At 43.2% G+C, this 17,195-nt stretch overlaps 1 protein-coding gene across 2 annotated transcripts in view; it reads right to left on the bottom strand.

Moving 5' to 3' along the window:
• Positions 1 to 9,749, bottom strand: part of ETV5 (ets variant 5) — a 90,072-nt gene extending 80,323 nt beyond the window's left edge. The window contains exons 1-5 of one of the 2 annotated variants that reach the window (XM_006869756.1): positions 9,621 to 9,749; positions 5,468 to 5,600; positions 5,254 to 5,341; positions 5,079 to 5,126; positions 4,932 to 4,982 (exon numbers count right to left, since the gene is read on the bottom strand). In XM_006869756.1, the coding sequence (XP_006869818.1) occupies positions 4,932 to 4,982; positions 5,079 to 5,126; positions 5,254 to 5,341; positions 5,468 to 5,512 (232 nt within the window). In that variant the 5' untranslated portion in view covers positions 5,513 to 5,600; positions 9,621 to 9,749. Of the gene's footprint in view, positions 1 to 4,931; positions 4,983 to 5,078; positions 5,127 to 5,253; positions 5,342 to 5,467; positions 5,601 to 9,137; positions 9,254 to 9,620 lie in introns of those variants that run through there. The other variant, XM_006869755.1, reaches the window with a different exon arrangement.
• Between the last annotated feature and the right edge of the window lie 7,446 nt (positions 9,750 to 17,195).

Below are 17,195 nucleotides of genomic sequence, written 5' to 3'. Positions count from 1 at the left end.
CGCCAACAGTTTTCTTTCTTACTTTTCCAAAAACGAAATGACTTTAAGGAGGGTCTTGCAAACAGAAATGGACTCAAGACCACAGAACAAGTAAACGTGGAGGTTTAACTACATCGTATCTGAGTCCAAAAAGATGAGTACTCTCAAAAAGGAAGGAGCTGCTTCTATGATATAAACTACAATAAATGTTTTTTGTTTTTGTTTTGTTTTTTTAATTTGGCTGAATAATCTCATATTGAAATAGGATTATGATCCATGTGTTTTGGCTCAAGAGTTATTGTGACACTTTCTCCAGTTTTCCCAGCCATCTACTGCAATGTATTTATGAAAAGTCGATCTTATCAGTTTAATTAGCCAGTTCTTAGGAAATTGCATGTACTTCCTCCAGTCGTTTTACTCTTTTGAAAACATAGATCTAAAAGAACACTTCAAGGGGAAAACAGGATCATTGGGTTTTAACACAATTCTCTAAATTGGATGTGGTATGGAAGCCATGACAGATCATGCCTTCTGCTCTGCATGAATATCTTAAGTTACTCAAGATGCTGATAGGTTCACAATACCGTAACTGAAACAAATGTAATTCCAAAAAATCAGAACATAGCAAAAAGAAAATTATTATCCCCTCCCACTAAAGTTATAATTAAAAACTCTATTAGAAACACACAAAACTGTTATTTATCTATAATAACATCTATCACTTTCCTTGAACTCACCATCAGTCAGTTCAGAAAAATGTAACACCCTTCTCCCGAAGTCTAAGTATCCTGCATTCCATCTCAGCTAAGGCCTTGATATGAAAATGTGTATGAAAGCTGTTTGTACACATTCTGTTGTAGCGCTGAAGGATTAGCACTGGACTGCTATCCATAAGGTTGGCAGTTCAAACCCACCAGATAATCCTCAGAAACCCTATCAGAGTCGGAACTAATTTGATGGCACATAACAACAACATTATCTGTTTATTGACCCAGATCCCCTGGTTTGGTGGCTCTATATGTTCATATACATATTGTTTTTGCTGTTGTTGTGAACTGCCGTCGAGTTGGTTCTGACCCATAGCGACCCTGTATAGGGTTTCCGAGGAGTAGCTGGTGAGCTTGAACTGCCAATCTTGCAGTTCAAATGGCTTTGCAGTCTGGCGCATTAACCCACAGCGTCACACCATGGCTCATATACATATTAGCTACAAACAATTTATGGACATTATCTATATGCATACTAATGTTTTCTACGAAGCATCAGTCTTTATCATTTTGTTTTCTCTCTCTCTCTTTCAAATCTTAGGTGGAAAAATTCAAAGCACCAAGTTGTTTAAAAATTTGCTCTGGATCATAAAAGGAAGAGATTTGAGGTTTTGGACTGGCCAGCCAGCAATCTCCCTAAAGCTTTGGCTTTCCCAAGGGCTGTTTCTAAGTATCTATACACCTATCTGGAGTCCTGCTGTGGAGCCGTAGGATAAGCACTGGACCACAAGGTTGGCAGTTCAAACTCACCAGCCGCTCTTTAGAAACCTTATACAGGATTGCTGAGTCAGAAACAACTCAATGGCACTTAACAACAATATACCTATCTATCTATTTACCTACTAATCTGTATGTGACCTTCAAAGAGTATGTGGAAAAATGGAATTAAATAATGGAATTTTCTTACAAACTTTCTGAAGCCCCTTCATGTGTGTGTGACTAATATATGTATATATTCTTTGTTTCTCATTTCACTTTACCTCTCCCTCCTGGCCTCAGTCCTCTCCAGCTCTCTGGACTGTCTATTATCCCCTCTGTAAAAAAGAGTTGGATAAGAACTTCTGTGAAAGGGACCTTCAAGCTCAAACAATCTGGCCTTTCTGGGGTTACTTCTCAGGACCAAGGGACAATGGGGGAGCACCTGCAAACCCCACTATGGTCTTTAGGCTATACTTTTTTAAACCTTTGGATTTAACCTTAAGGTTTCCAAACAAGGAATACTTTACTAATGTCTCCATTTCTGAAGTAGAGGTGAAAATTGTATAGCTAGAAGTAGACTGGGATTATCTATAAAGATTTATGAGAACAATAGTCTCATTAATTCAGATAAATGCCTATGGGCAGGAAATAGATCTGGGAAATTTATAAAATACAATCTCTTTAGACACTGAGCTGTAGTTTACCAAAAAAAGTAAGTCATAATCTTCAAATCACCACTATTCCAAAATAAAAATGGCTTTCCATATTACTTTGTCTCTGGCTTACCCTCTCGCGCTCTCTCACACACACCAAAGAAAAAAAAGAAGAAAATTATCTCATCATTGTTAACAGGAAAGCTTGGCTATTACCCACAGGAGGACAGAAGAACATTTGTTTTAAAATGTTCCTGCTACTGAGATTATAGAATCAGAGTTTAGCAAAGAGGTTTGCTTTACCCAGTAAATGGAAGTTTGCTTTTGGTTCATTGCCTGGGTGATTCAAATCACCTCAAAAGGCTTCAGTAGGTTTGACTAAGTTTCTCCCCCTCCCCTGGTGTAATCATGGGCTCTTCCAGAAGATGACTGGAGTGGAAGCTTATCTCCACACAAGGCTGTGAAATGCTCCTTGAAAAGGAGTCTGCTGCCCAGCACAGGAGTCACTCAGCCGGCTGTACTGTGCTCTGCACTATCAGCCTGAACTGCAAGTCCAACACAACAGCAAGAACTAATGGCTCAAAGGCACACCACCTTCCATTTGTGTTCCAGCCTAACGTTTAAACAAGTCTATCTATTGGGAGTTAGCCTTTCTAAGCTCCACCTCCAGAAATCTGAGTCACAGAGGGAAAAAGAATTATTTAAAGGCTTTTCTAGGCTACTCCACCATCTGTTTTATCCTTAAAACATAGGAAAACTCAACCTTAAGTTAAAGCAAAAAGCAAACAAAGTAAAAAACACACATTATGCTTGGCAAGCAGAAACATCTCCCAAAGTGATGCAGCGGTGAAAACTCTTGGCTGCTAACCGATCAGTCAATGGTTCAAAACCATCAGCTACTCCGTTGAAGAAAGATGCGGCAGTCTGCTTTCTTAAGAACTGACAGCCTTGGGAGACCTATGGAGCACTTCTGCTCTGTCCTACAGTGAGAACAGACTCAATAGTATTGAGTTTGGGGTTTTTTATTTGTTTCCTTTTAATTAAACAATTTAAGCACATTCTATTTGCTGAGCAGGAATTATTTCTAGGGAGCCAAAACACATTTATTGATTCCCTTCACATTAGCTAATTTCTCCAGATAAATATCTCTGCAGCTATAAATCCTGTTTGCTGACATTTTTCTCTAAAGAACATGCCCTTGCTTCAGCACATGAAATCAATTTGAATGCAGTCATCTCACCTCCCCTTTAACTCTTTGGGCTACAGAGAAACAAACAAAAGTGTCATAAAAGCATTTCAAAGAGTCTCTGCCAAGAAAGCCATCTCACAAACAGACTGTAGTTTATGCTGCTCAGAACAAGACATGGAAAAGCTGGGCCAAATTGTCAACACAGAACAAAGCAGGATTACAAATCCTCTGTCTTTCATCTTGCAAACACACACACACACACACACACACACACACACACAATTTGGGTTGTCTTTATTTAGCCTTTCAGTGGCAAGCTTCCCAATAACTTGAAAGCAATCAAAGGGCAATAATTAACATGCATTTACTTTCCTATAGAAAACTTCCACAGCAAGCTGCGACAAGGCTAAGGTAACCATGCATCTGTTAAGGTACAGTTTATTCCCTTTTAAAGTCTCATGGCAATGTGCCTTGGAAATCAGGCCTATCATTAGAGAATGTTTAGCTGGGACCTCCATTCTTTCAATTAACGATTTAGAACACCCAGCTTTTATTTAGACCTGAATATACTCTCTCTTCCAGTGACTGACTCACTGACTTACACACACACACACATACACACGCTCATACACACACCACCCCCACCCCCAAGATGAAACAAAGCTGGGAAGAATTTATTGGGTGCAAAATGAGAAATCGTATCCTTGCCTGGCTCAGGTGCTTGCTATTATAAACTATGACTAAGAGACATGCATTTCTGTATGATGCAACTCTCAAGAGAGGCAGCATTTTCTCCAGGCCTCTCTTAAACCTGCTCATTCGTCAGTGACTAATGCTCTCTAGAGCGGCCCTGTGCTGCTCAAATTTCATCAGCAAGCTTTGTCCTTGATAGCTCTCTGCCTAGACCATAAAAGCTCCCAAACCTGTTGAGGGCAGCCCTGAAAGATCAGTACAAATCTAGCCATGCCACCACCAGCATTGAGAGCATCTTTTGTCCAACCCACTGCATTGTGTTATCTCAAGTAATGAGATAAAGAAACAGTTTTTTTTTAAAACTCTTCTCTGAATAGTAAAGTCACAGGAACTACATGAAAAATTAGAGCAAGTGATCACCCTTTCTCAACTTGGAAACAAAATCAGCAATCATCAGCAAAATCAGCAATCCCATCAGGTGAAACCCCAATTAACTAGAATCTTCCATTAAGTATTTTCTTCTGCACTTTTATAAGAAAGAAACAGGGCATGTTCATCATTTGCACTCAGGACTTAATTTATAAAACAAAATGCTGTATGACAATGTTTGATTTGTAGAAGTTCAGCCCAACATCTGATATGGAATACCCATTAATTTGTAACTTTGCACTTGAAGTCTTGCATTTAGTCTTCCTGGGCAAAAAGAAACAGGATGAATTATGTTCAGTAATCTTACCTGCAATGGAATAAAGCACTTACAAATAATATCAATATGGAATGAGATAAAAGTTTTCAGAGTTAACTCCGGAAAAAAAAACCAAAAAAAAACCACTTCAACCTTAAACTCATTCCAAATCTGCAGGTTATAGCTGCAAAGAATATACTGGACATGGATGATCCATGACCAAACAAATTTCAGAACAAATATACTACCACTAGAAAGGTACTTACAGTTATCAGACTGAAAATCTGGGACAAATTGTTCATCATCAGGAACTTGTGCTGCAAAAAAGATTTTTATTTTAGACCTTTACGTTTTATTTTTAAAAAGCACAGTAAAATGTTTTATATGGAAAATAGGACAGCCAAGAAACTTGCCTTCAGCTAACCAAGCCTCTTGAAGTTGACTGAGATCTTGGAACAGCTCTGGAATTAAAAACAGAAGGCACCAAAATGAGAGAAATTCTTGTACGAGAAACAAGAGTCTATATGCTCATTTATCCTGGGAGTGATTTGAGGAAGCTATACCATAAGAAGGGGAAAGCTTCACTACCTTCAGAATCATGAGCCAGATCTGTGTCCAAAAACTTCCTCTTTCTGTCAATCACAGGCCGACCTCTACATTCCTCAGACTGAGATTTCTGAAAGAAGCCAACAATGAAGTTAAAGTGTAATAAAAGGGTCCAAAGGGGGCCGTACTACTAAACCGATAAGGAGAAGATTCATATTTGAAGAAGAAAGCCAAATCAAAAGCCACATAAACTTACCCCTGGGACCATAAAAGGGACTTGCTGATCATAAAACCCATCCATGGTGATTTCAAGTTCTCTAATATCACTTTGAAAGGTTTCAGCATTGAGTAATTTCTGAGGGGGGGGGGACGGGCGGAGAAGGGTCCTCCTGTAATATAAATATAGAAGGTTTTAAGTGAAAAAACAGAAGAGATTAATTTTATAGGAGGGTGCTTCAAAAAGTTCACAGGAAAATGTAATTTAAAATAATAGAACTTTTTGAAGCCTCCATGTAATGCTTTTTTCTTAGAATTGAGCAAAATCATTACCTGTCTCTAAACTATTTATAGCAGCGTGGTAGACCGCAAGGTCAGCAGTTTGAAACTACCAGCAGTTCCGCGGGAGAAAGATGAGGCGTTCTGCTCCCATAAAGATTTATAGCCTCGGAAACCCTGTGCAGAGACCAACTCCACGGCACTTAACAACAACAAAAGTGTACATTTTACAGACTAACACCAAATTTAACTAAGAGCATCAAATGAGCACACTATACCTATGTCTTTTCTCTCTCTGGATCAATTATGATTAACTCCCACTCCTCATTTATTAAGCACCTCTGGTAGCGTAATGGTTAAGAATCGGGCTGTGAAACTTAAGGTCAGCAGTTTGAAACTACTAGCTGTTTGGCGGGAGAAAGATGAGGCTTTCTGCTAGCGCAAAGATTTACAGCCTCGGAAACCCTGTACAGGGTCGCTATGAGTCGGAACCGACGCCAGGGCACATATCCACCATCTAACTTGATGAGCATCCTGGTGTGAAGCTGTGGAATAAGCACTGAGCCACAAGGTCAGCGTTCAAACTCACCAGCTACTCCTCAGAAACCATATACAGGGTCATTAAGAGTAGGAACTGACTCAAGGGCACTTAACAACCACTGCCTCAATTATTGATATGATTAGGTTTTCAAAGACCAGGTCCTTATGGGACAATCTGCTTTATATGAAAATGGAGGATGAACATATCAAATCACAAAGTGGAGGATGACTATATTAGTATATAATTGCCAAATTATATTACATAACTGACAAACCACTGAGACTCATGGTCCAGCCAAGCTGACACAAAACCACTGTTATCACAACCAACTCACCCTCGTGTTCACTACTGCCAGACATTCATCATTAATGAACAAAAAGGTCAGATCATAAGACAGTCACTAAATGACCTGTGGAGGTGTAGGTTTGCTACTTCTCTTTGAAAAAAAAAAAGTTGTTTTTAATTATAAAAGGGTGATTTCAAGATTGTTTCATACAGTTGATCTTTCAGGGTATTTGTTATGTTTGGGTTTTTTTTTTTTAAGAGATGATTACATTTTTGACAGGAAATAGAGAAACTAGGTTTAAGTATTCTAAGTTATAGACAATGAAAAATCTGACATAATGTTTCCAAAAGTACTTTGTAGGTCAATGATAAAATACTGGCGATAATTCCAGGAATATATTGATCAGAGAGGCACACTATCTTCACACATAACTCTTCCAAATATAGGTGCAATGGATGTAATGTCAAAAATATCTCCATGGCAACTACAGAGCTATCAAATCTCCAACTTATAAAGGAACTGAATACAAGAGGGCTTCAAAAGTTCATGGAAAAATGAAATTAAAAGATAATGAAATTTCTGCAAGAATCTTTTGAAGCCCTCTGGTATCTTTCAAAAGTAATGGATAAAGAAAACTACATCCACTACACATATTCTAAATGCAAAAAATGCACTAAATGAAAAAGATCCCCCCCCAAAAAAGTTCCATTAGTTTCCTACAGTTTAGTCAATTTCCCCAGACTGTCCTCCCCGATCCCATTTAAAAACAACACATTTTAGCATTGGCAAGTGTTGGGACTGGGGATTGAAGCCACGGGTCGAAAGAGTCAGAGAGAGAGAGAGAGAGAGAGAGAGAGAGAGCTTATCTTATATAAGAGATAGTTTTACAAAGGTTCCATCTTCCCAAATACGGTTTTATTTTCCAAATAAAAATACAGTTATATCAACAAAATGGGGACGGGGGGGGGCACAAAACATTAATTCCATTCATCCCAAACTCTAAGTATATATATATATATATAAGATGACTTTTGTTTCACTTGCATAAAAATCTTAAGAGGTAACTTTTTTTCCAAAAAGCAATTCCATTGAATTCTGTTTTTCACACTGTGGAGCATATAAAATATTTTAAAGTGAGCAGGGTACAAGGAAACCCTTTCACAGGCAGCCTCCTCTCAGCACTTTAGCCTAAGTAATCAGATATTTTCAAAGTCAAAGAGAGAGAAGTGAAATAACACACAGTTCCTAACTTCCTAGAAAAACACTCCCGGCCAGCCTGCTTTGTGCTTTCCAAACAGCGCCAAAACGTTCAGAATAAAGCCTCCCTCCCTCGCTCAAACGCCACCAACCTGTAAGCAAAATCAGAGCAAACTCAGTTGACTGAGGGGCACGAAAACCAGCCCTCTCTATAGGCTTAAAAATTCTGTTATATTAACTAGTAGCCTTAAAAATTCTGTAAATGTCTGCTGGGGGATGGAAGACAGGAGGGGGAGATATTTTCAGCTTCATGAGGAAATATGCAGCAAAACACTCCACCATGGAAAACAAAAATGATCTTTAATAAAAAATATAAACGAACCCAAAAGAGGTACTGAGAATCTTTGATGCAGCTCTCTCAGGAGTTCCAGGGCTAGAAAAACTGTTTTCAAAGTGTAATTAAAAAAAAAAAAAGCCTGTAGTGCTGGCTCGAGTTCATCCCGCAGCTTAAACCACTCCCTTTGTTGGCCCCCCACCCTCGCCAGTGTCCCCAAGAAAACTCGCACCCGGCAGCGCAGCGCGATCGCGGCCCCTCCCCCGCGACGCGCAGCGGGCCTGATTTTATGAATGGGAGAGCGAGCCGCGGCCGCCACATCAGGTAGAAGCTGTAACTGGATCCGGTGCGCAGGGCCCCATTCACAAAATAGACACACTTCCACCCAATTCCCAGCCTTCCCCAGGCAAGAAAACTCCTTCGGACGCGCCCCCACCCCCACCCCCAACTCACGCCCAGCCTCCGACGCAGGCCTCTCACCCCAGCGTTTTAGGAAACGAACTCAATGCTTCATTCACAAAAAGGGAAAGGGAGGAAAAAAAAAAAAAACAGCCGCAGGGAGCAGCGAGCAAACCAAAGAAACCCGCTTCATTCATAAAATCACCCACATTCATTAAAACGAGCTGCGGCGCCGGCGCTACCACCTCCCCCTCGCCCACCAAAAACCAAACATCTCTCCCTGGCACCCCCTTTTCGACTAGGAGTTCGGTCTCTCTCTCTCTCTCTCTCTCTCTCTCTCACACACACACACACACACACACACACACACACACACACTACAGGTCCCTTCCCTTCATGAACCGCGGCCAACCCCTAATCCTCTCCGGGGCTCCACAGCATCACTCTGATCCCCCTCCCGGATTTTTTTCCACCATCCCCAGGCCGATGCTCTTATGTTCCCCAATTTCTCGACAGTTGCCTCGCGGCCCGACTCCCTCAGTCAGCTGGGGGATGGGGGTGGGGTGGGGTGGGGGAGGGTGAGAGGGGGAGTGAGTGTCCACTTTCCACAACCTGAAACTTGCAAGGCCTGCTTAAGTTCCTGGCCGACCCCCAATCCCGCAGGCTACACATGCCTGTGTCACTTAACCCTTCCCGAGGCTTCGGGGGCATCGCATCGCAAATATTCCCCTAGGAGCTGCTTCGCACCCCCTCCTCCCAACTGCAAAGCTTCACCAGTGTCTCTTCTCGCGAGCCTCCCAGTCCCCTCGGGGCGCTCACATCTTCATAGACCGTACACCCGCAACTCTGCGCCCAGCCTCCACTATCCCTACCCCGGAGCCCCCGCACCTCGCGCCCGGCGCGTCCCCTCCTCAACCTGCGGAAACCCACTCCTGGCGCTCCGGAACCGTTAGACGCCCGGCACCTTCCAGAAGCCGAACTGGACGAACCAGACCGGGCCACGGAAGGAGGGAGCGTCTGGCCTTGGGGCTCACCCTAGACATAAAGTGCACCCGACTTGAAGGATTGAATAAGCCCGTGAACTCTCTTTAACTGGGCCCTTTGGTCCTGCTCCTGGCCCTAGCTCCACTGTCTCCTGCCCCACGACGCCCCCTCACCTGAGGCGGCGGCTCTCCGCTCCTAGCAGCGGTCTTGGCGGCGCAGGCGCGCTCACGCACGCGCGCACCGGCCCCGGGTGCTTAGGAGAAAGGCTGGACCGAACCGCTCCAGAAAGGCTGAACCTCTCCGCGCACTAGCGGCTGGACTCTGCGCCGCAGCTGCCAACCAGACTGGATCGCTGGCCCGGCCCCCCGCAGCCCCCCCCCCCACCCCCCGCTTTGCCAGCCGCCATTGGCCCGCGGCCTTAAGCCAGCATAGTTCCTATTGGCCCGAGGCCGCTCCCGCGGTTGTCCATCACCTCTTGTTTACCCTGTCTGCGGGCAAATCCACTGGAGCCTCCCCACCAACTCCGACCCCCATTGGGCAAGGGCTAGTCCTTCCCCACCCCCTCAGGATTCTGCTTTACATAATTTATGCACCGGGGGCCATTGTCCAATCAGCATAGACTTGTTTATATAATGAATGTAAGGACGTTTTTCATTCATAAAAAACGCGACCTGAGGGGGAAGCTTAGCTGAGTCAGTGAAGCACTTAAAGGGGCCGAGGCCGAGAAGGGCAGGCGTTACTTCCCTCCTAGTCGCTCTCCCGGATTTTCATCTAGACCCACCTCACCGCGTCTCCGCTTACCCCCACCTCTGCCCCCGCTGCTGCCCCACGTTCTGGAATGGGCCGTTTGACGCCAGACGTTCGCAGCTGCAGCACTAAGCAAAGTTATCATTTTAGAATTCGGGCGAGAGGAATTCGTCATTCCACCCAGAAAGAAACTCGCTGACCCACCTGGGCGTTCGGCCCACAGAAACACAGAAAACGGAAACAGAGCCCTCTAAAGCTAGTTACCTTTAAGAGGGGCCCTAATTTAACCAGATTTCCAGTGGGGGGGGGCGGGAATAAATAGTATCTCCCTTTAAAATCTGAGCTCACAAACAGATTTTAGTTCCCATTTTACTGGCAAGGCCTAAGGCCCAGCCTGATACCGTTTTCTCCCAGTGTTTAATTGTAACCTCCCTAGGGTGGATTCTGGACCTTAAGTGAGAGACTCAAGAAACACTAATCCCTCGAACGGGCTTGCAGAGTTCGGCGGCCTGTCTGCCTCCTCCCCCGGGTTGCTTGTTTTCCATTTAAGTGTTGAAGGCAAGATGGTGCGTTTGCGAATTAGATCTCATGCCGCTGGGAAGAACGAGAAGCAACTTCACTTGCCAAAAGATTCTTATCTGGGTGTTCCGAGAGACAAACAAGCAATCCTTTCCCCCTCTGCTCCTCTCCCTCCTCCAGTGAAAGCCGGGGGGCGGCGCTCTTCTCTCCCACAGACTGCTGGAGACTCCTAAGGGATCTCTTTCGTTCTCCTTCTGGTGATGTGCCCTGCCATTCACCCGTGTGCCAGCGGTGCAGAGAAAGATTACCGAGAATGTTAGCAGAAAGCCCCTAGCAAAGGGGGACGTCCCAGCATAGCCAACCCTGGAGCTGCCTCTCCCACCCACCATGGGTAATGTAGTCTAGATTCTTCTAAAAAAATAATTTTTTAAATATAAAATATTGCCCACCTTTTTTGCCTCTATACAATCTCTGGTAGCGTAGTGGTTTCAAGTTGGGCTGCTAACCTCAAGGTCAGCAGTTCGAAACTACCCACATTCCGCAGGAGAAAGATGAGGCTTTCTGCTCCCATAAAGATTTACAGTCTCAGAAATCCTATACAGGGCCGCTATGGGTCGGACCCGACTCGACAGCACTTAACAACAACATAATATTGTTACCTCCAATCTCTAAGTGAGAAACACAGAGAGGTTAAGTAACTTACCCATAGCCACCTTGGGAGAGATTGGGTTGGACCTGAGGTGAGGGGTGGAAAAGTGCTTTGAACTTTAACCAAAAAGTTCCTTGCTATTTAAATTTGAGCAATTATGCTTCCAACCCTAGCTTCAATAAAGCTTCACCTTAGCACCTCTTTTCATTTCCCTGAAGGGGTCGTTTTTGTTTGGTGGCTGGAGGTTGTACATAGTCCAGCTGGACTCCCCCAGCTTGTTCCTGATATTCTTGTGACTGTTCATTCAAAAGATTCTATCTCCCCAGCTAGAGGAAGGGCCCAATTAGCTCCCAAGTCCTCCTCCCCCCCAGTGTTCTCTACTCCCACTCCATCCCAATCTTATCCCATTTCATTCTACTCTCTGATTTTGTATTTCTCACAAAGAGCTTTCTTATCCTCTTCACTTATGTCTCTCAGGTTCCAGCCCGCCTGCTGGAAGGCCTGCAGTCCACAGGACCACATGCCCTCACCATATAAACCATAGCTTCCAGGGTCAGACTTCATGCCTGGAGTATGACTTCAGTGACCTTTGCCTAAAGTCAAAGTTCACCCCACCTGGGAAGAGAAGTTGGTTGATTTTGGATTGTTGTTTACTACCTTCTAGTCGACCCTGACTCATGGTAACCCCATGCACAACAGAGCAAATGAAATGTTGCTTCATCATGTACCGTCTTCACGAAAGGTTGTGAATCAAATCAAAAGACTGTGATCTGTAGGATTTTTCATTGACTGATAATCAAAAGCAGACTGTTAGGTCTTTCTTTCTGGTCCAGAAAGAACAGGTACCACTGAAACCTGTTCATCATCATAGTCAATTTTTTTATTAGGAAAATGGTAATAAAGAGTGGCTAAATTGGAGGCAGAGTCTCTGGGTGATACAAATGATTAAGGTTGCTGTTACTGTAAAGTGCCTTCAAGTCAGTTCCAACTCATAGCGACCCTATATAGGATTTTCAAGGAGGGATTGGTAGGTTTCAACTGTTGACCTCATGGTTAGCAGTCCAGTGTTTCTCCTACCACGCCACTAACTAAAGGGGTGGAGTTGGAGTCCACCAGAGATACCCTGGAAGAAAGGTCTGACAATCTATTTACGAAAATCCTACGGAGTGCAATTCTGCTGTGACTTACAGAGTCGCCATGACTCAGAGTTAAATGGATAGCAATGGTTAATATTTAAGTTGTGACAAGGGAGGAGTTCAGGGATGAATTTTTATGGGAGAGTTATCATAGACACAGGTATATGTAGAATTTAGCACCACATTAAACATACTACCCTCAAGTTGCTTCCAATTCATCACAAACCAATACAACAGAGTAGAACTGCCTTCATAGGGTTTCCAAGACTGTAAATCTTTATGGAAGCAGACAGACCCATCTTTCTTTTGAGGAGCAGCTGGTGAGTTCAAATCACCGTCACTAACCTTTTGACCAGCAACGGAGTGTTTTAGCCCCGTGCCACCAGAACTCATGGATTTAGCACTAGAATAAAGCTATTACATTTATGTTGCACCAAATATTCAGCCAGAGCCTCTGCTAGGCAAAAATGGTATACAGATAAATTCCATCCAATCTTTGCCTTGAAGGACCCCCCACAGTCTTATTGCACAACTTTAGTAGCTGAGTCTACTGAGTGCTTGATATATAACTGCTTTGTGCCATATGCAGTTTTCCACAGACTATCTCATTTAATTCTTTTAATAATGAGAACAGGTCAGTTCTATTATTATCTCCATTCTATAGAAGAGAAACCAAGGCTTCGAGAATTTAAGTAAGTGGCATTGTGGGCAGCAAGTCATTTGAACTGCAAGGTCGGTGGTTCAAGCTCATCAGCTGCTCTTTGGAAAATCTATACAGGGTTGCTGTGGGTCGGAATCGACTTGAAGGCACGTAACAACAACCCATCATTTTACGGCTACTAAATTGCTAAACTTGGATTATCCAGAACCAATGCAATCAGGATTCAGAGTCCATTTGGGGAAGACCTAGCAGCATCTGTGTTGCTTAGCAAACCACCAGGAAACTTTATTTGAATCCTGAATTATAAAGAGCAGATTTCAGCTCAGTGATAGGTGTATTTGTAAGGGTCCAACTGGATAATATTACAACTGATAATGAGTCTCCTTTCACAGAAGGTATTTATGCAGAAACAGCTAGGGGAAGTGTAGAGAGATTATCTAAGGGTTGTTCTGGCTCAAAGATTCAGTGATTCTGGGAATTTAGAGCTTTGTATTTGACAAGATAGGTCAGGCCATTGGAATAGTCACGTTGATTATAATAATCAAGAGTGTGACACCCCTGTTGGGCCAACTCATGGGCTCAGGGCCTGTGTTATAGGGGAGAAAAGGGACCCCATCTTCGGATATATAAATATTATGTTGTTGTTGTTGTTGTTAAGTGCCGTCGAGTCGGTTCCGACCCATAGCGACCCTGTACAGGGTTTCCGAGGGTGTAAATCTTTACGGGAGTAGAAAGCCTCATCTTTCTCCCGCGGAGCGGCTGGTAGTTTCGAACCGCTGACCTTAAGGTTCGTTATAGAGACTCTTAATGAAGTCTTAAACAGTAGTAAACACAAGACAAAGACAAACATATAGATCACCTGGGTGAGGCAAATCATAAACAACGTGATGAATTTCCAAAGTTCTTTATCCATGTGGTGACCTTTTATAGGGGACAAAGAACAAAGGACTTACCTCCCACAACCATGCTTGAGGGTTGCAGCCATGCATCAAGTACATTTGCCAGCCTACGGACAGCAGGGATGGGGGACTATTGCAGATAAGAAAATTCACAGTTTCTGAGGATCTCAGCGGATGACATCACAGCCAGTTGACCATTAAGGGATGTGTCTAGGCACTTCTAACTTTGGCAGTTCAGCTACCAGAAGTGCATGGGGTGCTGAAGAAAAGTTGGTATATGAACATTTAAACCTAGGCACATGATGGAATTAAGCTCTGCCTGTCTGGAGTCACTCACAGGCAAATAGCCTTCAGGTTTCGTGCTCTATGTTGTTGTTGTTGAGTGTCATTAAGTCAGTTCCGACCCATAGCAACCCTGTATAGGGTTTCTTAGGAGCGGCTGGTGAGCTTGAACACCAACTTTGCAGTTCAAACAACTTTGCAGTCCAGTGCATTAACCCATAGCGCCACACCAGGAATCCTTGCACTCTGTAGCAGGTGGTTTCTAAGTGTTTTCTTCTTAAATAGTAACCTCCTCCATCACACTTTTTTTATTCTCTGTTGTCTTTGCCCTTATAGATGCTAAGGGTCATTATTTAGAAGTTCTTTGTCTTGTACATGGCGATTTTGTTGAGCATGTGTTTTAGTAGACCATTCCCTATCCTTTGGGAGAGAAACAGGAGTAGGAAAGAAAACAAAAAGAGAAACCAGTCATCTGAAACATCCAGCTAGTGTCAATGTAGTCTTTGTCCTCTGGCAAGAGCAAAACTCAGTTAATCACCATAGGACAGCTAGACCCTTGTTCTTTAAACTCAATTTGCAGTGTGTCTTCAGGGAAGCAACAGGGAAGGACAGAAAAACAAGCACCTTACTTCCACAAGCCTGAAAGCTTCTGTTTCTCTTAAGAGAACTACTTTTAAGGATGTTTCCTAAAATACTTGTTGTTGTTGTTGTTAAGTGCCGTCGAGTCGGTTCCGACCCATAGCGACCCTGTACAGGGTTTCCGAGGGTGTAAATCTTTCCGGGAGTAGAAAGCCTCATCTTTCTCCCGCGGAGTGGCTGGTATTTTCGAACCGCTAACCTTAAGGTTCGCAGCCCGATTCGTAACCACTACGCTACCAGAGCTCCTTAGCAAGTTAAAATATGAAGCAGGTAACCAACAGTATGAGATGATCACCAAAATGGTGGTTGGAACCCTGGCGGCTTCTTGCCTCCAGCTTTTCCTTTAGAAAAAGGAAAATTGTGGCCAGTACAGCCCTGCCTAGAGGGAGGAATTGGTTAGAGGCTGGGGCCTTTTCGCATTCTTGTGTAATGTGAAGGGAAGGGCTTGAGGGCAGGGTCAAAAAGGTATGGAGATGTTTTCCTTATCTCTAAGAGAGAGATAAAGAATTCTATCTAATTGATACACTTTCCTTTCTAAAATTCAGAAATAAATGCCCTAAAAACTGAATAATGATAATAAAGAAAATCTTTTCTATTAAATGAGTCTTTACAAATGACTGGCCAACAATTAAAACAAAGATGTGAATGTAATGAGACAGGAAACGAGATGAATGGAACCACTAGAAACGAAATCATGGGAATACTTACGCACTGTGAAAAACGTAATCGACATCATGGAACAATTCGTGATTCTTGTAGAAAGTGTTGAATGTGAACCTAAACAGCTGTGTAAACCTTCATAGAAAACAATTATATATAATATATATGTATATATCCTCAGAAACCCTGTACAGGGTCTCTATGAGTTGGAACCGACTCCATGGCACATAACAACAACATATATCTATATGCAGCATTGTAAGATATGTACTGAACCTCAAGATCAGTTTAAACTTGAAAAAGCCTCTCCTTAGAAAGCCTATACAGGGTCACTATGAGCTGGAATAGATTCGATGGCACTTAACAACAAAGTTGGCTCTGACTCATAGCGACCCTATATAGGGTTTCCAAAGAGTGGCTGGTGAATTTGAAACCCTGGCTTTTTGTTTAGCAGCCCAGTACTTATCCTATAGTGAGGGAATATAAATAGTTGACATTTACTTAATATTTTGTTCTAAACACTATATGGAGTCCTGGTGCGTCACAGTGGGTAAATGCGCAGTCTGTAAAGCCGTTTGAACTGCAAGGTCAGCAGTTCAAGCCCACCAGCTGCTCCTCGGAAACACTATACAGGGTGGCTGTGGGTTGAAACCAACTTGACAGCATTTAATAACAACAACAAACACTATATAGGAGCTCTGGTAGCGTAGTGATTATGAGTTGGGCTGCTACCCTCAAGGTCAGCAGTTTGAAACTACCAGCTGTTCCGCAGAAGAAAGATTTGCTTTCTACTCCCATAAAGATTTACAGCCTCGGAAATGCTATGCAGCGAGCGTTGCTGTGAGTTGGAACCAACTCCATGGCACATAACCACCATAACCACCAAAACACTACATGTATTTACATGCATTAGGGCATTTAATCCCAATCAGGGACACATTAAGGAGACTTGGTAGTACAGTGGGTTAAGCATCAGGTTGCTAACCACAAGGTCAGCAGATCAAATCTAGCAGCCACTCTGTGCGAAAAAGATGAGACTGTCTGCTTCTATAAAACTTTACATCTGGGAAACCCTCAACAGCTTTACTCTGTCCTATAGGGTTACAATAGCTCTGGTAGCGTAGTGGTTACGAATCAGGCTGCGAACCACAAGGTCAGCGGTTCGAAACTACCAGCTGTTCCATGGGAGAAAGATGAGACTTTCTGCTCCCATAAAGATTTCCAGCCTCAGAAACCCTGTACAGGGTCACTATGAGTCAGAACCGACTCCACGGCACATAACAACAACAACATAGGGTTATGATGGGTCAGAGTAGACTCTATGGCAGTAGGTTGGTTTGGTATTTGTTATTAATATATATAATCAAAGTAAATATAGGATTACTTGTATTTACTTATGAATCATTAGTAAATAATTACACACGGATTTCACGTGGTGAAAAACAGGTGAAGCTGTTCACTACAAATTAGCAAGTAAGCACAAGGAACCCCATGTTTACCTTGCTTACTGGGTCCATCCCTGTCAAGGATTGTGCATTTGAAAAGAGGCTTTGATT

This window comes from Chrysochloris asiatica, unplaced genomic scaffold (genome assembly GCF_000296735.1).
Source record: "Chrysochloris asiatica unplaced genomic scaffold, ChrAsi1.0 scaffold00135, whole genome shotgun sequence".
Classification (NCBI taxonomy): Eukaryota; Metazoa; Chordata; class Mammalia; order Afrosoricida; family Chrysochloridae; genus Chrysochloris; species Chrysochloris asiatica.
Note: the sequence above shows the minus strand (reverse complement) of the source record. Positions and strands in the feature narration are given on the sequence as shown.